The 25,869-nt window shown below is 39.8% G+C and overlaps 3 protein-coding genes and 1 non-coding gene across 4 annotated transcripts; 3 read left to right on the top strand and 1 right to left on the bottom strand.

The window, feature by feature from the left end:
• Window positions 1-3,253: 3,253 nt before the first annotated feature.
• ppp1r3ab (protein phosphatase 1, regulatory subunit 3Ab) lies at window positions 3,254-9,703 on the top strand. Its single transcript, XM_034149442.1, is given in 6 exon segments — window positions 3,254-3,431; window positions 3,433-4,245; window positions 4,733-4,800; window positions 4,889-4,986; window positions 5,641-6,408; window positions 6,410-9,703. Coding segments are annotated over 6 exon segments (3,891 nt in total). The 5' UTR covers window positions 3,254-3,363; the 3' UTR covers window positions 8,486-9,703.
• trnae-uuc lies at window positions 9,226-9,297 on the bottom strand. Its single transcript has one exon. It is a non-coding gene; the product is annotated as a tRNA-Glu (tRNA).
• A 2,601-nt stretch (window positions 9,704-12,304) lies between the features above and the next one.
• On the top strand, window positions 12,305-19,667 carry bmt2 (base methyltransferase of 25S rRNA 2 homolog). Its single transcript, XM_034149454.1, has 5 exons — window positions 12,305-12,562; window positions 15,281-15,422; window positions 15,546-15,674; window positions 16,134-16,248; window positions 17,166-19,667. The coding sequence occupies exons 1-5, from the start codon at window positions 12,403-12,405 to the stop codon at window positions 17,799-17,801; spliced, it is 1,182 nt and encodes a 393-aa protein (XP_034005345.1). The 5' UTR covers window positions 12,305-12,402; the 3' UTR covers window positions 17,802-19,667.
• Window positions 19,668-20,530: 863 nt separating this feature from the next.
• Window positions 20,531-25,593, top strand: tmem168b (transmembrane protein 168b). Its single transcript, XM_034149456.1, has 4 exons — window positions 20,531-22,279; window positions 22,719-22,861; window positions 23,259-23,533; window positions 24,173-25,593. Exons 1-4 carry the CDS (start codon window positions 21,143-21,145, stop codon window positions 24,718-24,720), a joined length of 2,103 nt encoding a protein of 700 aa, XP_034005347.1. The 5' UTR covers window positions 20,531-21,142; the 3' UTR covers window positions 24,721-25,593.
• The last annotated feature ends 276 nt before the right edge of the window (window positions 25,594-25,869 follow it).

Here is a 25,869-nt window from a genome sequence, read left to right as displayed (position 1 = left end):
TTAATTGATTTCCCCCTTTAAATAATTTAAATATCTTAATATATGAATGTCCGCAAAAGTTCTGTCAACTATGTTACTAACAGAACTTCCCCCTTTAACTCAAAAATTGTTTGTCCCAATACCATGTCACCAGCATCACATGATGCCATGTTCCTCTTTGGCAGACATTTTGAACACACTGTGGTGATTGTCCTCTACATTTTTACAATATTTTATGTATAATAGCACATGGTCAATTAATATACTCATTGACAATCAACAATGTTACGTACATTGTTATGGTTTACAATTGTTTAATGATTTTAATTCAATTATATGTGCAAATGTGATGTTAACCTGTTCAAGAAAATGACATGTGGTCATCCAGGCAAGGCCTACCATTGAAATGATGGGTCAAAATAGGGAAATTGTCAACTAGGTTACCTGTCAACTGAGTTACCCAGTACTGTAATAACTGTAGTAACTTAGTTGACAGGTAACCTAGTTGACAATTTGTATGACATGTAGACGTCATTACACATCATTATCAATGGAATTTTGCACTTCTGCCTTGAAATTAACATAGTGCTGATGGTTAATAATGTGTCCAGTCAACTATGTTATTTGCGTCAAATGTTTGACTTTCATTGTCAACTATGTTGCACCTCATTTTTTCAAATTTAAAATATCTAAAATAGTGCTTCTGATATCCTTTATAGTATAATGTATATCTAAACTATCAAAATGACCTGTATGGTAGTTTTATAATACAAAATATCCCTAAACTTAATGACAGTGCTGAACATATCACATGAAAAAACAAAACTTTAATACAATTATTTTTTAAACTTTAAAAAATCTTTGGATATATGGTAGAATAGACTCAAGAGCCTTTCAAATTTGATTTTACTTGAAGTGTAGGACTTAATCAAATGATTGTAATGACATCAAGTTTGTCCGTAACATAGTTGACAAACTGAGTAGTGAAAACATCCTTTCCCTTAAAATAAAAAAAATAAATAAAAATGTTTAAGCTTTGCAACTAGTGGATATGTTACACTGAGGAATATACTAACTTGAACCACTGATTGTTCTATTGAGAAAGAACACTTTCTTTGTACTGTTTTGTTGATGTGAAATGCACCCTAAATTATAGAATCAGTCATATGTGTATATGTGTATATGTGTGTATATGTGCATATATGTGTATGTATATGTACATATGTGTATATGTATATATGTCAATCAACAGGTAAAGCAGATTAATAATAATAATAACAATAATAATTAATAATAATGATAATTATTGCAGATTATAGATTATAAATAAATCATTTAGGGACAAGGGGGTGTTTTTGTAAATGTAATTTTTTTTTGTATTTCTCTTACATGACTATGCACTGCAACATTTGTTTTGTTTTGTAATTATTTATTTTATTTGTTCGAGATAAAATGTATCAATCAATAGAGTGCCACAGTGACGCGTCCTAAAAACGAATCATAAATCTATCGATTAGATTTATGATTATAAAATTATAAAAGTAGGGTAGACATGTGGATATTATCCGGCTGAACAAAACGTGATCTGTCTCTTCAATTTGTCAACCACAGACCTTATTTCGAGCTATTTTCCAAAATCCTAAGGAGAAATTGCATTGGTTTTTGTCGAAGGAACCGGAAGTGGTAAAATGCTAACTTACTTCCGGGTTTTAGGACACGTCACTGTGGCACTCTATTCTCCTATCCACTAAGTTGGCGTGACGTTGAAGCAGCGACCCTGCTGTAGTTCGTTTATAGCATAACGTTAGCATTTTGCTTCCGGCGATTAGGTTTACGATAAGAAAATTATAAAAGTAGGGTAGACATGTGGAGATTATTTGACTGAACAAAACTTGATCCGTCTCTTAAATGTGTGTCAACCACAGACCTATGGAGAAATTGCATTGCTTTTTTGTCGAGGGAACCGGAGGGAACCGGAGGGAACCCATGCGCAGCTTACTTCCGGATTTTAGGACGCGTCACTGCACCACTCTATGTCCGGCCTGCAAAGTAACCAGTACGGTAATAGCCTTTCAATTCCCCCCAACAATTTGTATTGAAATAAATCAACATGGAACCAGTAATCACTAACTTTGTTTTCCCCGGCCCCTTATCGGAGAACACCCAGCTAGTAACCTAGCAACCAAACTTCAGCTAGCGGCAGTCAGAAACTCAGGTAGGCTATCTTCGAATCTACTTACAAATAAATATGGGGAAGTGTAAGTTCAACCGTATTTGGTTGGAAAGCATCTAATTTGGTGCTTGGTTGAAACCAGTGGAGGGGAACGTGTTTGAAGCCCGCTGCACCTTTTGCAAAAAACATTAAGCGTTTTTTTTGTTGCAAATGTAGCGTTAGCTAGTGCAGCAGCTCCCGCAACAACACCGGGTTTGAATACATTTACTTTGTAAGTAATTATGGGACTTATTTCTTCTTTCATAGCAATTTTCTTTCATACTTTCTTGCCGTGAAATATGTCTTAAACTATATTCAAAGTGGTCTTAAAAGTCTTACATTTGAGTTGGTGAAACCGGCAGGAACCCTGTCCATGAAATATCTGTGACATTGTCTTGATTTACCTTTCTCTATATTCATTGTTTCTTACAAGTTCTAGCACGGCAAGTATCCTGTCTGTATCAGATCCCACATACTCTGACATTTTGTTTCCATCCTGTTGGACAACACTATTATCTACCAGGCAGCCTTTACTTGCTTTTATACTTTTATATCCAATCCAAGGGGGGTTCCCCATCATCACCTTAAGACACAACACTCTTACTCACTGTAAACATTATATTTGCTCAGTAAGATAGAGAAATACCTGCTTTGTTACAGCTCTGAGATAAAAACAGCAAGTTGTACAAATACAAGATAAATGGTGATATGGGATAAGCAGATAAAAGAACCAGCTTGTGATTGTTTCTAACAAACTGTGGGGTTTTCACTGCATTATGGGAATGTCAAAGATTGTTCTGTGGAAGTGATTTGGGAGGCCTAAACAGTTTCCAGCTGCCATTTGATCTGTATTAGTCCTCATTTGACCCATTGTGGGCCAAAAGCAACAAAACACAAATAGCTACCATGGCTAATCCCATGCTTGTTTTACAAATACCATTACAACTCTCCCGGGGAGGCATTACAATAGCTACATAAGAACAATGTCAACAAAACTTTAGGAGCAGTTTTATAGGTGTAAAATAAGATTCTTAACAATCAATATTGTAGATTTGATCACAAACGCTTTGCCTGAAGGCGGCAAGAGGATGATATGTTCTCCTCCTGAGATTAGACTACTGTACATAGTTTAAGTCCCTTCTGGCCTATTTATAGTGTTGGCCCTTGCAACAATGTCATCTGTAACTCGACTCCATCTGTTAAGTCGGAGCATGTTGAATGTCAGTTGCCAGAAGCAGAAGCAGTTCACTTCCCACCAACTCTCCTACCGAGAGCCCCATGGAGATTGTCGGACAACCGGGACCTTCGGGGGCCTGTAGCCTCCTCGGAGTGCCCCAGCTCGGCTGCTGGGACGTGGACGAAGATAATTGTGAGGTGCTGATCGGCATCAGGCCCAAATCATCGCCTCTCCCGAGGAGAAGGAGCTCTGATGAGGAGGACGAGGAGCCAGAGACGCCCTTGTCCAGCTCCAGGAGAGTGTCCTTTGCAGACAGAAAGGGCCTCAGTTTGGTGGAGGTGAAGGAGTTTGACACTTGGGATGTGCCCAAGCTGCCAGAATGCAACCTCTCTGTGGGGAATGCTAAAGATACAGAGTACTTCTTATTTCCTGCAACGTTCTCACTTCCGTTGTCTACTGAGGAACTGTTTCTGAAAGTCCAGACACAGAAAGTGGAGTTGGAGAACATTGAGTTAGTACCAGGGACCACAATACTGAAAGGAGTGGTCCGAGTTCTCAACGTATCCTACAATAAGGAGGTATATGTCCGAACCTCTTTGGACTCTTGGTCGAGCCACTTTGACCTCCTGGCAGAGTACATTCCCGGGTCCAGTGACAGTTTGATGGACCTTTACTCGTTCAGGCTCACCCTGGTGCCTCCGTTTGGGGAGCAGGGAGCCAGAGTGGACTTCTGTCTGCGATATGAGACTCCGTTGGGGACTTTCTGGGCCAACAATAACTCCAGGAACTACGTGCTGTCCTGCCACCAGAGAATGAAGGAGAGGAAAGAGAAACCGCAGAAGGAAAATGTAACGAAAAGCTGCCTAAAGACTGTCAGGTGAGGATGTAAAGTGGTTCACCAGTTGTAAAGGTCACTGCCCATAATAGTTTTAGACACAATGTAATTTGTTTTTATTTTCATGACAGGAGAAATGTCCAATGTGCTAAAGGTGGAAGAGCATGCTGGCCAGTTTCTGACATAGGATTTGAAACATTTGGGCTACAGTTAATCCTGATATATCTCTGGTATTGTTGTAAATATAGTATGAATGCCATGAAAAGAGAAGACAAAGTCAAAAGACATTGAATTGTGTAGACTAGCTGAACAGGTTTATTAAAGTGTATCATGCAAGGCCTGTATTTGTATGCAATGTACGTTTTAAGCAAACGTGGTGTTAATATCCTATCCTATAGTATTGCTTGATTGAAATTTAAATATGTTTGGTATCAAATCGTTTCATATCTCAACATGTTGCACTTTGTGGTTTGTTCATTGTTGAAAGTCACATAAAAGTCTGACTCATCAAAATGTGACTTATCCACAGTCAGTCCTTCTCCACTGTGGAAAACATGTCTGCAACCGAGGCTCCATCTCAGGAAAACATTTCAACAGGTGATGATTGATTTCGCTAATTGTAGAATTAACAAAATTAGGAATTTTAATATGCCTTGATGTACATTTTAATGTCTCTTTTCTCCAGATGTGTCAAAACATACAGAGCAAGCGGACACTATGAAAGCAAAGCAAATCTCTACAAACCAGTCCGCAACATCTGAGGAAAATCAGCAGAAATTACTGGTGAGAAAAATTCAAAAACACAAAATACTTAACTGTCTCTTTTTCCTTTTTGGCACATTTAAACCAAGTCACAACAATGCAGTTTACTAATACATTTTATGGTTTGTGTTTGCGGACTTTAGGCCAATGCGATACCATTTTGCTACTAGGTGAATAAGCATTTATATACTGTGAGCTACAATGATTGACAAGTTACTTGGGATTATCAAAATATTCGTAAAATTCTAAATCCTTTTCATCAGACTCCACATGATATTTTTGATTGCTTAAACTATCTTTTATTTAAGTACTTAATAGGACATGTTTGATTCATTTGTGGCTATAATAGGAGGTTAAAACACACCATGTCATGCTATTGAGGTACAGGAGGAACAGAACACTTTACATGAACCCTGGTGCACTTTCTGAGGGAATATCACATGACCAAATAGCACCAGAGTAACATCATGTACTCAGCACCTAAAGGACATTCAGTGCTGTCTGCAATTCAATTTGTCATGCATGATATTTTAATACTTATTTTTGATTTTCTTTTTATATTTAGGTAAATAATGCAGTCATGTCATATTATTTATTCAGATCATGTTACACCTAACACCATGACTACCGTGTGAGAAAATAAAAATGATATATATCCCTGTTGTTGATGGACAGGCCGAGAGCAAACGGGTCTCCAGTCAAAGAAATCGCAGGAAGGCTGCAAGGATGGCTCGGCTGAAGGACTACTTTTCTCAGAAAAATGGAGGAGCGGATGACACTGAAAGAGATGAATCACCTCCAGAAGCAAAACAGCCAGCCCAAGAGGAAAGCCCAGAAGAAAAGCGAGCAGATGTGCGATCTTTTCCTGAGGAGAGCAGTCAATCAGAAGGTTCTTACTTTGTTTCTGAGTCTCTGGAAACATGCAGCGCACCTCTCCTTGATGTTTCACATGATACGTCAACTACACGCGACTACGTGTCCAACAGTGAGACAGCGAAATCTGAGAGCGTCACTGCCACAGATATCTCACTCGACCCATTACATCCAAATGGTGAGCCCGCTCCTGCTGAATGCCGAAATATCAACAAGTGTGTCTCAAAAGCTGAGGAAGGCCACTTTGCAGGGAAACCAGCTGACAGTATTATTTTGGAAGTGAGCATTGAAAGCCTTGTTAGCGAGGCCAACAGCTTCACATTTGGAAATGTGGTGGCTCCGCTTTATAATCAGGTGCTTGGCAGAGTGGGAAGTGAAAGTGATCGGGGAAATCCAGTACAGGCTACACTCAATGTGGGAGACTTACCTCAGAGTAACTGTCACTCTGAAGGGAGACAAATTAGCTGTACAGGGCATGATGACGAAATTCAGGGGGATGTGATTAAATATCAGAAATCAAAACAAGAATGCTTAGGTGCCCCTCCAAAAAGTCCTCAAATTGAAGAGGAAAGAAAGCTGTTTGAGCGACACAGTAAACAACATCCAACACCATGTAGAAACTCAAGATGATGTCATTCATTTAGACCAGAGATGCACCATCACATCGGAGGTTCCAAAAAACATTGCAGAAGACGTAGTTGTAGATCCACACAGTGCAAACGTTTCAATAACAGATTTGTTAAAAACACAAACACCCACAGAGAGTTTACATCTCCAGGGAGAAGCACAGGAAGATGATCTCACCCAGGACCTCAAGGATCATACATGTACACAAACAAAAACTAAACTAAGTGAAAGACTTACAAAAAGTGAAAAACATAGGGTCATGGCTAGCATAGAAACCTCATTAATGTCACCTCAACCTTTTCAGAGTGAATCATTCCATGTTAGTGACGAGGAAGACACACAGACCAGCTCTATTGGCGCAAATGACTGCAAAGAAGAGGACGTAGGCAAAACAGGGATTATGTCGACACCCAATGGCCTTTTAGAGGAGAATAAACTACTAAACGCTTTACATGATTTGAATTCAAAGCACATCAATACTTCTGCTAAAAAAGAAACTGTGAAAATTGAGGAAATTGTTGAGGAAAAGGACACTCTGATATCTATTGAAACTGATAAGAGCAACTCGCATATAGATGAATCAAAACACTCAGTTGAAGTTAAGGTCATAGGTGAGGTAGCTGAGTCAGCGACAGAAAGAATAACTAATCACATACACAGTGATGTTTTCACGGAGCACAAAGACTCCCAAAAAATTGAGCATCATGAAATTGTAAATGTTGTCCCAAAAAGGGGGGTTTTTTATATAGCAGACACTACCGAGGTAAACTGGGAAATGATGGTTGAAGAAGAGGAGAAAAGCATGTTAACAGATGAAGAGGAGAGTGAGGTCATATGTTTAAAAGCAGTGGAGAAACACCAAGGAGAGTTGGAGGACACATTTAGGGAGGCAGCATCAGAAATCAGAGATACAACACAGACAGACGACCAAATCATGGAGATCACAACTGCCAAACACGAAGAGAACAAGGCTGAGGATGCAGATGCTCTAGAGGGCAATAATGGGGTTATAGAGGAGGACATTGGGGAGATATTGGCTGGAAAACATAGGGAGGAAGTTGAGGAAGAATTAGAATATGTTCAAGAATCAGCCGAGGAGATTGAAGGAGAGAAAAAAGATGAACAAGAGGGGATAGAGTTAGAGAAACCCTTTGCAGAGATACAAGAAGTCAATATTGAAACGACAAATATCCTAAATGAAGAGGAAATAAAGGAGGTGGAAGAAATTACGGATGAATTAAAATCAAGGGAGGGAAACGTAGAACAGGAGGATCCAGATTGGGAGGGAGTTATAGTTCCTGAAACAGGAGAGTCAGACATCATGCTTCCAGAGATTATAGAGGATAATGAAGCAGGGGGTTTTGAAGAGAAGGTAGACTTTACACAAAACAAGGATGGTCTATCTGCTCTGGTGAACAATGAGCACAACAAGAGCGTAAGTGACAAAGAAAATGGACACATCCCAAATGAAATGCAAGAGACAGATTTCCAAAGCAGTGTGAGAGATGATAATGAATCCACAGCTGCAGAGGAAGGTTCCTGCATTTCTATAGAAGAAGCTGAAATCGACAGCGAATCAGCGGAGTCCGACTCAGACGACGAGGTGGAGTTATACATGCACTGTCTGAGGGCCGTTCACACCGGGGCCCAGAGCAAAGATGCAGGTTATGTGCAGGGCTTGCGGTCCTACGTAAGCAAAGGCAAACTGCTCTCCACACGCATGCCCTCCATCAGTGAGTCTCTGGATGAAGAGCAACACCTGGGCAGCCTTCAGGACAGCCATGAGGAGACGGCAGACTTCCAGCCCTCAGCTCTGCCAGCGACAACTGGACAGGGAAGCCTCAACAGACATGTGTCATGGTGGAGAGAGACTTTTTCCTGCAGCAATATTTCCAAAACATTGTTATACGCCACCTTGTTAGTGGTATTTTTAGTCGTGGTCCAGCGTTATGATTTTCTTGCCTGTTTCGGGCTCTACTTGGCATCGGTGGTTTGGCTCTACCATCAGGGAGAGAGGTAGCCAGGACAACAAAAACAACATAAGAGGTAGAATTATAATTGGCTGTGAACGATAATACTATCATTAGAATTTGATATTTTCTCTTCATTTGAAGATATGTGAACAAGTGGTATTAATAATGGTCTAAATAGAAGAAAAAGGAAATAGTTGGTAATGGGCATTCATTTAGAGTAAATACGACACATATCAGATGAAATGCTGTATATTCCCTATGGGAGGATGCTAACTCTGTTGTCTAGAGTATGTACACATTTTCTTCATGCTTTATTTTACATAAAACTCAGCATTAACGCAGACAACAGGCAGCGGACCATTGCTCACACTGACATATATTTTTTAAGTGTAAATACAACTGATCTGTGTGCTGTGTGTGTGTGTGTGTGTGTGTGTGTGGATGCTATCTATACATATTTTTGTTTTGTAGGGTACATTTATTTTTCATAAGTCTTGAATAAATAAATTGTGTTCAATGCTTTTAATACTATTAGTGTTCGCAACTGTTTTGTGTTGTTTAGTAGAAAGAGGGTCACTCTGTTTTACTTTCCTGTATACAAATACCTAAAATATGTACTTTTTTTGTAAAACAGGAAGTGTTGGAGGCAGCCTAATATCATGAGGAGTAGTAGTTAGGTTTGGGGCCTTATGGAAGCCTCTGGCATTTAGTGAACAACTCACAAATCTTTCCTTTGCCTGAATCAAGGTTTATTAGTGTCTTTTAATCTATAGAGGTTAAATATGAATTCCCATACCGGGAGTTGAACCCGGGCCGCCTGGGTGAAAACCAGGAATCCTAACCGCTAGACCATATGGGACTTGCATTCACTAATACATTATCTCAGAGAACTGTGGTCATACCCTGAAACCAGATTATAATTGTTGGATTATTCATGTCTCCAGTGTGTTTACATGTCTTAATCCAAGGCTGCAATCTGATCAAAGCACGTATGATGTTATCACTTATGAGTATTCAAATATGTTTGACATCAGAGATATAGACCCTGATACAATGCTTTGTAGTAGCCTGGAAATCAATATGAAGAAAACAGCTGCTGGGAGATATACAAGTTCGAAGTTTTTTTTAAAGATTGTTTTGTCCTTATCTCATCTTGCCAGCAAAGTTCTTCTAAATAAAGGACAACCCTTGAGGCGTGTCAATGTGCATTTCTGACATACTGCCTTCAGTGTCTGCAATAAATCAATACACTTCTTTCGATGCTTGTCCAAAGTTGTTGTGTAATTTTGTCTCAGAATGAATCAACAGGGAGGAACATTGAGTCCCTTGTGGAAACAGCATAGCAAAAGTTCCCTGTTTGACCTTTGGCTTGTAGCTGCAGTAATGTCAGTACAATCCACCGGGAGGAAGACCACGCTCTTTTGCCAGATGGACACGAGGTTGTTTAGCCACCAAAAGAAACACAATAACATTTTCAACAAGTGACACATACAGATAGAGATAACTGACTGTGCTAAGAGCGTAATCACTTTTCCAGACATGCCTTTTAGATCAATTTCCTATGATAGCCTTCACGGACATGTTATTTTCTTTTATTAACTTGTAATCAGTGAGTTGAGTTTAATATAACCTTTAGATATCTGGGATTCTTTATCGGACCGTGATATTTCAAGAACATTAGATCAGACATATAGTTACAAACGTATTCATTCATAGTCATTTATGTTTAATTTCTTATCATGACATCACCCAGTCAATTTTTACTAGCCGTGCAGTGGGGGTTTTTGTTTCAATGTCTCATCAGAGCAGAGTGACCCTAACACATGGTGTAATTAATATTTTTATAACAGCCAAGTGTTTAATCCTGCAGACTGCAGCTATGCCTGTCTGACCTCTTTCTAGGACGTATACAGTATTACTTGAGGGCGGTGATAAATTATGATTAGTGCTATTATTAGTATGTCGATCAGCATTTGAAGCCAAGGAGAATTTCAATACGAAGATATGGTGCTGACTTCACACATGAAGAAACATAATGTTTATTTAGAATATATATATTCACATCTAACATATATAACATACAATTCCAATACATGCATACTAGAAAGGATACAATTTACATGAGAGGAATTACAGTTTCAGAGGCCTTTCTCCTGTCTTTGTTACAAACAACTTTTCCTGGAGCATTGATATAAGACCTCACATAACGATGTTCCATTAATACCCACGCACTTAAGTTTTTATGGTGAAATTAATCCCAACCATGACTAAACAGTGAAACCACAGCTAAGAAATCTACGCACTGACCATCATGTGCTGTGTTTATTTTTGGAAGTTGGGATTAGTTATGTTCTGCAATAACGTATAAATGCAGTTTGGATAACACAACTTTAGATACAATTGCATTGTCTTTACTTTGCACTGAATTCAGAATTTGAGCAGGACAAAAGCTGTACTGAAAGCTACAAATAATATTACTCTCAAAACTGCTCAAACCCTGCCAATCCTTTGCTTTTTGAAAAATATAGACTTCAATTTACACCGAAATGTAAATTATCATTGTCAGCAAACTAGTACAATGATAAACACATGTTTAGTGGAGAGATCTGTGTCTGGGAACCACACACTACTGAAACCATTGGGTGGCACTATATACACAGTGCACGTGAAATTGAATGCACAAGAATGAAATACAACATGTTAACCATATAAAGTCTGTATTTGTATAAACCTTTTTCAATTCTAAAACATGTTTTTAAACTGATAAGATGTTTGTATTTTTGTCAAACTATCCCATCTGAGAAGTATGAGTATAACAATCTGTGGGGTGATTTTATGGAATGGTTTGGAGCAGGAGTTAAAACAAAGCACAAGCATAATTCAGTTTAAAAGGATGTACAGAAACACTTTTTTGGAAAACTATGAGAATGAAGAGAGGTGATTGAAGATGAGAAATTATTGTATATGTATGTATAACATTTTGTAAATGTAAGTAGGAATAACTTGCACAATGACTTAAAGGACAATCATTGATCAAGTAAGGGGTGGGAATTAATAAGCATTTGCTTCATCCTACTCCCTTTCGGACACATATGATTTATTTTTTAATTTTTTTTATTATTATTATTATTAATATGAAGATTTTTTGTTGTTGAATATATAAATATTATCGTGAATGTGGATAAATACTGTATTTTAACAATACGGTATTCTGTTTTTTCACATTTGTTATTTTTTATTTGTTATTTTTAATCTGTTCGAAATAAAGATTGAAATGAAAATGAATAGTAATGCAGTTTTCATCAATGCATTGCCTGTTAACAGCAGTGATATGCAGGGCTGTCTACTCTTAACACTGTGAAATAATTGATTTACTATGTGAAAGAAATATATACAGATATTAATAAATATATATAACTCTAAATAAAAAGCACACAAATTAAAAGAGAAAATAATAGATGTCTGTACTACAACTTTATATATTAAAATAAAAATTCAACAAAATTGAAAAATGAATGCATTTTTTAAAGAGATGTCAGAGCAAATAATAAACACAAATAAAATATATAAATACATAAAATATGTTGCATCTGTTAAACTGTCTGAAAGTGTTACATTTACATATGCATTGAGTCATGTTATCATGTCATATTCATATTATAAAAAACATACTCATATTTTTGTGTCATGTCATGAGGTTTTGAGATAACTTCAGTAGTTGTGGTATTTCCGAGCTGCATTTAAACGCTCCATGGAACGCACGCAGGATCGTGAACGCTACCAGGCCTCTGATTGGACGCCACACTGTCAGTTCTACAGCATGTGTGTCAAAGTCAACCAATCAGCTTGCGTTTTGTTGGCTGGTGCGCCGGTTCGCCGGTCGGTGTTTTTTTACAGCTGGGGAAAAGGGGAAGCGAAGCGACTGGCGAAAACAGCAGCAGCATCGGCGGTGCGGTGCGGTGCTATGGACCTCAGGGACAATGTCGAGACCGGGGAGACAGAAAAACACACCGAGCTGTTCTACGTGCCGATACCGGAGGAAGAACCGTGCAAGAGGGAGCAGGAGAAGCTGTCAGGGGTCGTGAAAAACGTCCACAGAAAACTGCGCAGGAAATACAGAGAGGGTAAGCAGCAGCTGCAGGGCCCCTCGGTCTCTGCATGGCCCTGCAGCCGAGGAACTAACACTGAACCTTAGCTCTTAAATTGTAAATGTAATACTTTCTGTTAACAGAAACCCCGCTAAAGATGACCTACTCTGCTCCTTGCTAACGGTTTTGTTTTTTAGTCATTGGTTAGCTGTTATTCAGGCAGAGTGTAGCATTATGCAGGCCAGGCCTTTAAAGCTGCTTAACAATAACATTTAAAACACTGCTAAGGTTATTTCTGCTCACATTTAAGTCCCTGGTGTAAACATGTTTTATCTCTCTGTTAAAACCAGTGTGCATTAGTGTAATAGGTTACCAATAATCAGGTGGTGGGAAATGTATTCAGATTGTCTACTGAACTAAAAGTAGTAATACTACACTGTAAACATATTCCCTTACAAGTGAAAGTCCTGCATTGAGAAAGGTACTTAAGTAAAAGTATGTAAGTATAATCAGGAAAATGTACTTACAGTTCTGTAAAAAGAGTAAAAGTACTCTAAAATATAACTAAAAATATGTTAATGAAAAAGCATCAAATCACATTTCAGAAGCAGAAACGTTGACATGTTTTACACAAAATAAATAATAGTTAGCAAAATTGAGTAAATCTACTTAGTTACTGTCGTCCACTGCCCATAATAGACACTAAGAGAGAATATCTCTTGAGACAATAAATTACCTATTTCCTTTTTATTGCCTATATGATAACTCTGTGGACTGAGCAAACCTGTTGTGCAACTTTTACAACCAAATAAGCTTTATTTATGATTATTGTTGTTATTCAGAGATAGACAACCTGAGTAAATACTCCTTTCAACAGATTTGGTCAAAACAAGTACCTCGCAGATTCAGTAATGCAGTCTTTGTTGTAGTCTTTACTTCCACTGTGAAAGAAATGTCCCTTATGACTTTCTCGTAAATAAAGATAAGATTCAAATTTACAATTTGTTTAACATTTGACTTCAGGGTGGATTTACTTCTGCTTTTGCAATTTGGGGAAGTACAAAAAAGGCAAAATAATAACCACTTGGTCGGCGCAGATAATGATGCATCTCTGAAACTGAGATTTCAGACCAAATGTTTACCTGGTATATTGAATGACATCTGTCTCATCTATCTTCAATCAGAAAAAAACAACCCACAACACTATTTAAGACTATAATTGTCCCTTACTGATGCAATAATGTCAAACAAAATGGAGCTTAATTCTCTCATGTGCTTGTGTTCCAGTGACGTTAATAATAACGTTTGTGGATCTTTTTTTTTAAAACTCTCTTTTATTGATTTTGTTCATGGATCTTTCTAAAGCTGTAAAGACTGCATCAGGGTTGAAATTCTACAATAGTTGGTGTGTTTTCAGATCAACAGCTATCTGTCTTGAGAACTAAAACATCTGTCTTGTTTCCCTTTATTAGTCATTTTAGATAATAGCATGGTGTAAAATGGGAAGTTTGGAAAAACCCTTTCAGCACTCATCAGTGCTGATTGGAAGTGATGCAGTCTTTATATCGAGAAAGGAAACATTATTTTATCATTAACTTGTAATTGTTGCATATTAGCTATTTGCAGGCTATATTTTTATGTAACTTTGCAAGTATGAAAGCCACAAATGTCATGATTTTAAGTTATCTTGTGTGCTTAGCTCATTTGTTTAGCTTGAATGCTTCTGAATCAAGATATCCATTTGAGTACATCACTTCTCCTAAATCTCAGAAACCACAGGTCGTCCTGCTCTTTGCTTCAAATGTTTAGATTGCTAGATAGAGCAGAACGAGAAGACTCTGAACAAGACAACTTTTAATAGTTTACACAATTCATCAAACTTTTCACAAAGGAGTTTAATATTTTTTGAGTCCCTCGTGCTGTAGAAAATGTTGCCTAATTCTCTGCTATCAGTTAATCAGAGATAAGCAATGCACAAATAGGTCAGGTTTTGCTGTTATTGGTGTACTTGTATGTGTTAAAACACAACATAGCCAATGATGTATGGTTTTTAAATTATGTTAATAAGAAGTCATTTTTTGAGGAAATCAGACACTATTCCGAGTTAGCGGCTAAATGGTTGTTTTTGTAGAATGTAACGGCACAGAGAAGCGTCCTGCTAGCGGACCTCATGAGTGGTTAATAAGTAAAGCATGATCTGGGAGGCTTGGCATTGAATCACAGCGGTCATGCTCCTCCAGCGCTGCTGTTTACCACCACTCCTCTTGTTGTCCTTTCATTTCTGCAAATCTGAATCTGAGGTTTTTTTCCTTGTGGTCATGGGATTTCTCCCTTATCCGAGTGTTTGCCTAGGCTACAGGCTGTTAACTGTGAAGAAATGCTGAAGGGATTTTTTTTTTTTATTATAACTGTGAAATGGCTATTTGAGTAAGATTGTTTTTCGAACGAACAGTTGCACTTCTGTGCTGGCAGAGGAGAGTCAGCATGTACTGTAGCAGTTAATGTAGCCTGAACTTTTTAAAAAGAAGTACTGGCATGTTTTGTTGCTGAAGGGGATAACCGAAGTTGGCAAGTAGGTTGTGAATGTTTGACTTGGTTTGGATTGATTTGTCACACTCAAAGAAGACAAGATTACAATTTAGACATAGTGATACCAGTAGATTAATCTAACTGTGAACGTATCATTCCTTTAGTGTTTGAAGTCTTTGTTTTTATTTGTTAGTTCTGTCCTAATTTTCAAAATGGTTTCTTCAGTGGGCGACTTTGACAAGATCTGGCGTGAGCACTGTGAAGATGAGCAGACGCTGAGTGAGTACGCCCTCGCCATGAAGAATCTCGCCGACAACCACTGGACCAAAAAGTGTGAAGGAGAGGGACGCATCGAATGGTGTCGCAGGTAAAACTCCAACAGCTTCAGGTTTAGATCTCATAACAGTGAAATGTGACTCTTCTTAATGTGTGCGATGTGCTCTTGGGACATGTCTCTGTCACTTTCACAGTAAAGTTTTCACTTCCACAGTGTCTGTCAAGAATACTTTTTGCAAGGCGGGATGAAAAGAATGTTAGAAAAGGATGAGAAGAGCGCCATGCTCGCCATGGGTCTGCCTGCAGCGTCTGCAGGAGCACAGCCGCACAGCAGCATGCCCCGGTGAGCACACAGTCCATCCTCTAAACATGCTTAAAATGTGTGTTGTTATTGTATTGTTTGGGTTATGTTAAAAAATGTTAAGAACATCTTACCTTTCCCCTATTACCTTGAACTTAAATACACTAACAGGCCTGATAATTACCCCACAGATCAAATACTAATGTTATTTATGAAGAGGCGTTTATTTGTTTGTTTCTTAGATAAAGCATCTTCAGTCATATTTCAGGAACTCGTCAAAAGTATCTTCTTTTTTTAGTAACACATCATAATTGCATAACATGTGCCGTTACCGTAAGAACGTTTTATTGAAAATACTTAATGGGCTCTTGCATGATGTTTTGTTTTGTTTGTTTTGGAAAATAAATCATCTGTTGGTTCAAATCTAATGATATGTTTCAGAGGCACTGTTGGATGCAGAAGTCACATGGTTTCAACACTTGTTCCACATTTGTGTTGCAGCTCCATCTCTCCGCTGGGGAAAATGCGCCTGCTTGACGTTGGAAGCTGCTTCAACCCTTTCCTGAAGTTTGATGAATTCCTCACAGTCGGGATTGACATAGTGCCTGCAGTTGAGGTACGGGGGCTTATTTAATGCTTTTGTTTGAAATCCTTGTTGACACAAATAAAGTGCTTTTAGTTTTTTTTCCTGTCAGATGATTTAGTGCTGGCATTACAGAGCAAAAAGGAACAACAGAAATGACTCACACAGGGGTATCGTGGTTGTGGTTTTACAGTATGTGTCAACAAATTGTGCAAAAAGCAGAACAAAAAGGGCCTTGAAGTCTGCAGCTGCAAGTAGAGAAACATGAACATGACAGTTCATCAAAAAGATCAGAATCGGAAATCTTTTATTCATCCCACGCCTGGCATATTTACAGTGTTTAAACAGGAAATAACCAGTTCAGATAAAAGGCAAAACGTTGTATTAAAATACTTTTTATCTTTCGGTTTGATTCAATAAAGGATGCTCAGAATAAAAACTCATATTTTTTACATAGAATAAATGTTAATAAAAAAACAAGAAAAAGAAAATGATGAACATTTAATTACAGAAAAGGAAAAGAAAAATCTAAGCAGTAATATATTTTGTGTTAAAATTAGAGCTGATTACAAAGCAGTGCCTCCTACAGTACATATTTCATTGTAGATCGAGCAAACGGAGAGATGATTTCACAAATATCGATTAAACACACTTGTATACCCCTGTTCATATACTGTACACACATTCACACTTACTTGTGTACATGTACATAAACGGCACAACTAAAATCAAGTAAATAAATAGGCCAGCACACAATAATAAAATAAAATGAAGAAATACACAACCAGGGTAAAAATGTCATAAGTATCAGCATTTTAAAAAGTAAGTGAACATATAAAGTATTGAAAGAGCCACTTATAAGATGATTAAATTAAAATTAAAGTGTATTGAGCAGATAAGCATTTACATTAGTATTAAAAGTGCTGACATTTGTTTTTCTTCTCCTTCAGAGTGTGTACAAGTGCGACTTTCTCAACCTCCAGCTCCAGCAGCCCCTCCAGCTGGCGAGCGACGCGGTGGAGGCCTTCCTGCGCCAGCTCCACAACCCCATCGACACGCTGCCCGCCCAGCTGTTCCACGTGGTGGTCTTCTCCCTGCTCCTGTCCTACTTCCCCTCCCCTTACCAGCGCTGGCTCTGCTGTAAGAAAGCCCACGAGCTGCTGGAGCTGCACGGCCTGCTGCTCATCATCACGCCCGACTCCTCCCACCAGAACCGCCACGCCCTCATGATGCGGAGCTGGCGCGTGGCGGTGGAGTCGCTGGGCTTCAAGCGCTACAAATACATCAAGTATTCCCACATGCATCTCATCGCCTTCCGTAAGGTGTGTGTGGCCACCACCAGCGACCTGGTGTCACGCAACTACCCGGAGATGCTCTACATCCCTCAGGACTTCCACTCCAACGAGGAGGAGGAGGAGTGTGCCGACGTACCGGTGCAGGCGCGCTCCGAGTTTGAGGACGACCAGGTGGCGTGGGGCTTCACGGAGCTCCCCGACACGCCCTATGACTCGGATTCTGGGGAGAGTCAGAGCGGCTCGCTGCCTGGCTTCCATGAGCTAGAAGACCCCATCCTGCTTCAGAGCTAGGCGGCTAAGACCAGCTACCCTGCCTCCACCTTTCTCCTTTCCTCTTCTGTCACCTCCCCTTCAACTGCTGCGCTGCCAAATTTTAACCTGCTGCAATCTTCTCCCACGTCCCCCTCCCTCTCCTAAAGACAATGCAGTTTGCACAGTGTAAAAGAGAGAAGTTTACAGATTATTTTATCATATCCACACTCGTCTGAGAGTACACACACAAACACGCACATGTAAACAAATACAAACACACACACTAAGATGGATATATTTTGATAAAAATCTAGGTTTTTTAAAGAGTTGGACAATGAATGCCCTAGAGATGTCTAAGCTCCCTGCTCCTTGATTTACATATCATCTTTCAATCAGCTTTCAATAACAAATACTCGGTCTCTATTTGAATAAGCTAGTGTGGCAGGCTGCTCAGTGCAGAGGAATAAAAGTGACCCCAGCAGTCTGACAGGAGTTTGGTTGCACTGGAGAGATTTAATGACTGGACTGGTACGCTTGCTTCTGTCACAGTCATGCAGTTTGACTTTCTGAAAAATTCTTGATGTTCATTTAGTTTTCCAAGGAAAAAAAAAAAAAAAAAGTTAATTGTTTTAAAACATATCTCTATATTCTTAACAGTCAAAACATTGGTGTTGTCCGGCGTAAAGTGTGACAATGCAATTTGAACTTGGCATCCTCTAAATGAATTGTGTATCTTTTACAAGAAAGTGGTATTCGTAGCATTTTAAACATTTCTCAGAACCATATGGTAGGAGTATTACTAGGTTTACTAATGTGAAACTGTAACTGTGTTTACTCATTGTGTAACAAGGTACGATTGTTTCGAAGTAGTTATTAGACTTTTATTGTTCCTCTTCTCAATGTCCTCTCAAATATTAGATATTATCTCCTGTTAGATTTCCGTTACATGTTTGTTCTCCAGCAGAAAAATAGTACTTCAAGTCAAATGGACTTTAAAGCACCAGTATCCTTTGACACCATTTTGTAACTTTGATGTGAAACTATAGTAAATACTCTGCCTCCAAAAAGATCCAGATCTGAGCTCCTCACAGACAATTCTCCTTGACTGAAGAGATTTGCACTAATTTACTGTTTTAACATACAGAACCAGGTGATAAACTGTAGTAGTTAGCAATAGCAAGCGAAATCTGAAGATGCTGTGTCCGACAGACGGGGGGAGATTTTAGCTAAAGACACTACCTGATATAATGTTAGTGTGTGTTCCCGCCTGTCTCTGGATGGGTGAGATGTGTGGCTGTGGTTGGGTGTGTCAGTGTGAATGAAAGGAATGAGTCGATGTGTTATTGTCAGTGGCACTTTATCATTGATCCCAAAGGGTGTCACAAAATGTAGTTATTTTCCTTTGATGAAAACAAGATGGGCCCAAAAATAATAATACCAGTAAGTCGAAGGTGCCTTCTTTGTTCCCATTTACTGTTTGTTGCGAGCAGACTTTTGTGCCCCTCGAGAAAATGAAAATCATACCTTTTTCAAACAAACACATATCCAGCTTCTTTGGCCAAACAGAACATGCAAACTATCCGATTCTCCTTTGTCATATTCATGGATAGCAAGAAACGAGTTCAGTGTTGATGTAATGCAGTGTGTTGTTGCCATTTGCAGATCGTTTTCCAGTTAATCCACATCTCTCTGCTGATATGTTCTTTGTTTTAACAGGAAATAATAACGGTTCACAGTACCACACATATTCAGACTTTGAAGTTTTGTGATTAATTGGTGCATTTGTCTTCCAGTTTTTCTGTTGGTCCATTTGCATGATTTGTTTCATCTTCATTATCAACAATGCCGAACAATGTGTGCTTATAGTATGGTTGTATTTCTCTTTTATAAATGAATGTAAATGTCTCTGGTGAGTTCTGTGTGTTTTGTACTTTTTGATACATGTGTCAACTCCGTGTGCTGCTTATAAAGTTAAATGGAGTCAGTTGTGAATATTGTCCGTGGATTCAGTAACCAGGCAGTGCACAGATAGACCTTAAAGGGGGCTTGAGCACCTGCCCTTTGGCCTACTATAAAAGAAGGGCCCTTTTTGTAAAAATATAATGTGTTTGTTTTTTTAGCACATGTAACCCAGTTCACAAAGGGTTAACAACACAAAAGTTCCACGCCAATCGTTACACAGAGTTTTTAACGAGAAGTGCTTTAGCCAATCAGAATGCAGATCCTCCAGTACCGGAGGCGGGATCATCAAAACCGAGGTGGCAGTGAAAGGCGAGATCTGCTGCTGAACGGCAAAAATATAACTCGGATAAAACCGGAATAACTCAATATAATATTGTCAAATCAAAACGGTATCAGTAACTTCATTCTAAGTTTGTAGTTGTGTGTGTGTGTGGGCCTGAGGGCCTGCTCACTGAAAGCTGGAAATAGACACAGAAGGACTCCCGCATTGGTGAATCGCGGTTAATAAATAGATAACAGAAAGTACATCTGTTGGCAGCACAGAGCTTCTGTCAGCCAGAGGTTAAAATCCTAATTGCTCAATCATTATGATAAAATGGGAAAGTTGTTGGTAAGGATCATTATCATAATAAGAGAACCAAGGTATATTAAAGCAATTTTCTGTTTGGTATTCGGGCCGATTTAAGTTTTACTCTGGAAACTTCCACTAATATAAAAAAATATCAATATAATATTTTACTGAACAAAATATGAAATAAAAAAACGATATTTTTAAATGTGAAAATACAAATATTTATTTTTAAAGAAAAGTAATGTTGCATTTCAGAGATTTTAATTTACAACTTTATAAAATCTGTGTTTTATAAACGTGTACACGAAACAATGTAACTGAGAGATTGGGAAGATGTGAAAAAAAAAAGTTATGCATATATTAATTTTCAGTTGATACTTTTCTGTCAAGGGAATCTATTCATATCTCCACACCAAACTAACGTTATAATGTATACTTTTTTTGAACGGGGCTTGGCCCTTTAACGTTGGCGAAACACTTTTAATCCTTATCGCTTGCCGTAGTCGAAGCTAGCGTCATGGCGCCTGTCATCTCAAAACTTTTGACACGACAAACTTTTACATCAACTTTACTGACAGCTACTTTCGGTTTGCTTCATATCACACATTTATAAACTGAGTCGGACAAGAGATCAAAGGAACACAACAGAAAAAACAACACGACAGTCAAGATGTGAATATTTCTGCCTGCTTAGCGTCACTTTGTGCAAAGATGCTTCGGTCGTAGCTAACGGTTGTTAGCTAGTTAGCCGAACTTAATTTGGCGTCGTAACGTAATGTCATAGTTAGTAATCCCGCTCATTACTGTGCCTGTTTTTAGCTTCGGTTAATTAGTCTTTCATATCAAAATGTTTCGTTTCCTACGCTACTGTGTCAGCCACTGCCTCCATGCAGCGATGACCCGGCTGGAGGAGGTCAACGGAGAGGTGAGCATGTGGTCATCTGTCCGGTGGCTGGGCTACCTGTCCGGGCTCAACCTGCTGCTCGCGCTGAGTCTGGGGCTCTACGCCCGGTGGGAGAGGACCGCGGACACCACCCTTCTTGTCATCTTCGTTTTGGCTCTGGTTGTCCTCGGAATAGCGAGTGTGGTGTACTACTACTTCAACATGGAGAGGGTGAGCCTCAGTCTCCTCCACCTGTGGTTCGGGTTCCTGCTGGGGCTGCAGTGTTTCTTCAACAGCCCCGGGGTGCAGAGCGACATGAAGGAGCAGGTGGCCAACCACCTGCTGCTGGCCAGCGTGGGTCTGAGGACGTTGTGGGCGCTGCTGGAGAGGCTCTTCGGATGCACCAGGTACCGTCCCGCCTCCCTCACCTCGGCAGAGAGGCTGGTGCTGCTGGGCTTTGCCGCCGCCAGCACGGCGCTGCCCGTCCAGAAGTCCCTGAGTGTGATGGTGCTGGTGGTCGCGCTGGCCACAGTCATGATCGCCCTCCGGATGAAGGCTCTGCTGGCTCTTCCCAACTTGATCTGCTTCGCTGTCATCACCGCCTTGCTGTTCTTCGAGTCTCTGAGCATCACCATCAACCCTTTCGCCCTCATGTGCTTCTTCAGCCAGCTGATCTGCGACCCCCTGCTGGATGTGTACTTCAGCGGGCTGTCTGTCACCGAGCGCTGGCAGCCTTTCCTGGTGTGGCGGGGTCTGTGGCGCCGGCTGTCCCTGCTGCCTCTGCTGGGGGTGGAGGTGACCTTCATCATTCTGGCCGCTCGGAAGATGAGACACGTGGACCAGTGGTACCTGGCGATCCCGGGCTTTGTGGTCTGTGTCCTCTTCTGGGCCATCTGCCACATGGTGTTTGTCATCACAGTGTGGGGCTTTCACACCAAGCTCAGTGAATGCCAGAGGGTGTGCTTGTCCCAGGGGTCAGGGGTCAGCGGCCTGGACAAGGTGATGGCCTCTAAAGGCATGAGACATTTCTGCCTGATCTCTGAACGCCTGGTGCTCTTATCGCTGGTGTCAACTGTGGCTGTTGCGGCTTTTTGTTGGCAGGTAGGTGCAGCAGACAATACAGATCTTATACTTTGATAGATCAATACCACACAAGAAGTCTTTAGACACAAATAACATTAGGAGAGCTGAGGAGAACAATTTGTTCAAAATGTTTTGTCCATGTAGAATTAAAGAAGATCATTGTGTTTTTTCTTATACAACCGTTACCAAACTTTAACTTGTTTAACTGGGATCCATCATCACTGGTTGCATTCACCTACGCTCTTACATTTACGTTTCATCGTATTAAAAGACACATTGAATTGCTCAGTTTCCTCTATATTTTGATTTGAGTGGTAGTTATATTTTGCTTAAATGTTGCACAATTCATGCAGAAGCAGATATTTGTTACAACTGTTTCCACAGCATTTGCCTTCAGACATCATACTGTTGTCAGTGCAGTGTATGCCGGTATGTAATCTCCTCCTGTGCTCTGCAGGCCTCCAGCAGTGTCTTTGTGAGCGTGTTTCTGCTCCTCCTGCCGCTGGAGTCTCTGTTCCACGGCCTTTTCCACGAGTTGGGGAGTAGCCTGGGAGGAACGTGTGTGGGCTACGCAGTGGTCATCCCCACCAACTACTGCAGGTAGTGTGGACCATAACTGCTGGGAGAGTGGGAAACTATCAAAATGCTGATATAGGGACTTTATTGTTCTACTAGGGAATTGGACAATAACTAAACAATATTGTAATGTGATGACGGTTCTAAAAGGTAAAAAACATAATTATTCCTGCTTCAAATGAATATTTTGTAAACCATTATTCCTGATATTTGAAGTGTCAAGTTCAGTTTTCCACAAAAAAAGGAAAGAATACTTGTTATGTGTCATTTAACTTGGTCTTATCTATAGTTAGAATTTTTTTTTTTAAGTTGGCTTTGACCCAGTAAACGTGCCCTGACCTGTGTTGAATGACTGATTTAAATAGACGTGATTCATTCCCTTTCTCCCTTGTGTTTAATGTTTTATTCTCCCCCCCCCCAGTCCTGACGGCCAGCCCATGCTGCTGCCTCCGGGCCAGGTTCATGAGTTGAACCAGCGCACCACAGGCATGCTGAACAACGTGCAACGCTTCTTCGCCCACCACCTGATCGAGACTTTTGGCTGCGACTATTCCACCAGCGGGATGAGCCACGACGCTCTGCAGGCCAAGATCAAATCCTTCCTGGAGCTGCGCACAGCAGACGGGCCGCGCCACGACACCTACGTCATCTTCTACAGCGGGCACAGCTACGGCTCCGGGGATTGGGCGCTGGCAGGTGAGAGGGAACTGTCATTTCTTTAAATGACAAATTATACGACAATGAGTTTTTTAATTAAGGTATTATAGCAAACTATACTTTAACTTTTTATATGAAATTGATAATGATTTTGCCTTTTTATTTGACAAACTATACTCTGAATCTTTTACAACATTTTTCCAGCATACTATGGCTTATGGTTTTACATACTATACTATTACCTTTTTTTAAATTACATTTTTATAACATAGTATACTAAAACTTTCTTTTACAACATTGTTATAATATACTATAGTATAACTTTTTTTTGTGACTATTACATGTATAAATTACATTTGTATTACTTAGTATACAATTACTTTTTTCAAACTATTTTTTTCTGCATGACTTTGTATGACATTCCATACTATGTTTCTTAAGATCTGTATGGCCTTTATGATATGTATATTTATAACATACTATATTAGAAAATGTTATGGCATACTGTACTTATATTTATATTTTTTATGACATATAATAATATGACTATTCTTATGACTTTTTGTGAGTGTCTTTAAGGCATGCTATATTTGTATTTGAATCATCTGAGAATCTTATATTATCCTTATTGTGTGTTCCTGTGTGATATTTAACTGGCTGCTGTCTCTTCCTCTCCAGGAGGGGACACTCTCGGTCTGGCTCAGATCTTGGAGTGGTGGAAGGAGAAGAACGGCAGCTTCTGCTCGCGCCTCATCTTAGTGCTCGACTGTGACTTCTCACTGCCGTGGGTGACGGAGGTCAGGAAGGTGGAGGGTCTATACGTGGCCGTGCAGGGAGCGACGCTGGCCCGAGTGAGGGACGTGGAGCTGCAGGACCCCCCGCAGCTCGGAGACTTCACCGCCCAGTGGGTGGAGTATAACTGCAACTCCCACAGCAGCACCCAGTGGTCCGAGAGGGGCCGGCCTGTCTCTGCTGTGTACGGCATCTCCAAACACTGGAGCGACTACACGCTGCACCTGCCCACAGGAAGTGATGTCACCAGCCACTGGAGCCTGTACTTCCCCCGGATCACCTACCCGGTGGTGCAGTTGGCGCTGTGGTGCGGGGGGCTCAACATGCTGTGGCTCTGCAGCGTCTGCCTGCGATGTCTCAAGAGAGTCAAACTCAACTGGTTTCCCCCGGCGATACTGGACACCGGGCAGGGCTTCAAACTGGTCCGATCGTAGGAATATAAACAAAGCTTTTTTACTATCAGAATATATTTTAAACTGTGTTTTTTCTAAGAGTGAATGAGTGTCTTGGACCCGAAAAATAGGCATGTTGTTTTGCCAGTATCCTGTAAGTTACTGAACATTAATTACCCAGTTACTGATTGGTCAGTGTGAAATGTGTCTTTTTAATACCTGATTTTATATACTGCAGTTTTTCTATTAACGTGTGTTTAAGCTTTGAGTTAGAGATCTCAACGTCCCTTTCGAAAAGATATGTCAATGTGTGGCACAATAACTCTGTTTTGCACCTTTTTGCATCGAAATGGCTGGTTGACCAGATTCCACATAGATTTTTGTAAATTATATTAACAGTCGTGCCTTTTACAAGAACATCCATCTCTAAAAGTGTATTTATTTTCGTTTACCAAAGAGGCTGTTGTACATTTTCCAATTATAGATCTCAGGCATAAATCAGATAAAGCATTTAAGCAGTCTAGAGAAGTTTCTAGAATTTAAATTTTGATAGTGAAATAGTTCCTTTTACACGCTTCCTGTACTATGCATTTTACACTCCTAGCTCTGAGTATATTCCATGCACTGCTTTGGGTCTTTTGTAATGAATGCTTTTGTTTTATCAATACTCGCCAGCTGCTTCAGGGAGTCCAGAAAGATTTGTGTACTGTACTAATGAATGCACTACACACATGAGATGTGTGCGAACTATGCTATTTATGTCATAAAACAAACCCCAGGAGTTAAATGCATCTCTTGATGAGATCCATTTAACTCCTGGAGTTTACCACAGTTCAATGGCTATGCAAGATTATTCAGGTGAAAGTGAAACTATGCAATAAAGAAGAAGTGGGACTTCACTGCTCAAATCATGAATTTATTTGTCTCCTCATTTCATACGTTCTGTCATACACTTATGATAACGGGACCATTCATGTGTCGGACACACAGACTGTATATATAAGGTCGGACCGGTCGGACACTACGGAAATGACATCAAATCCTCCATTCATAAAGGTCTATGTACAAAACTTAAATGGAAATAACTAGGGCTGTGCAATTAATCGTATTTTAATCGCAATTACGATTTTGGCCTGCCACAATTACGAAAACAACATAATCGAAAAAAACAATTATTTTGCTTTGCTAGGT

The sequence above is a fragment of the Trematomus bernacchii genome, unplaced genomic scaffold (genome assembly GCF_902827165.1).
Source record: "Trematomus bernacchii unplaced genomic scaffold, fTreBer1.1, whole genome shotgun sequence".
In the NCBI taxonomy this organism is placed as follows: Eukaryota; Metazoa; Chordata; class Actinopteri; order Perciformes; family Nototheniidae; genus Trematomus; species Trematomus bernacchii.
Note: the sequence above shows the minus strand (reverse complement) of the source record. Positions and strands in the feature narration are given on the sequence as shown.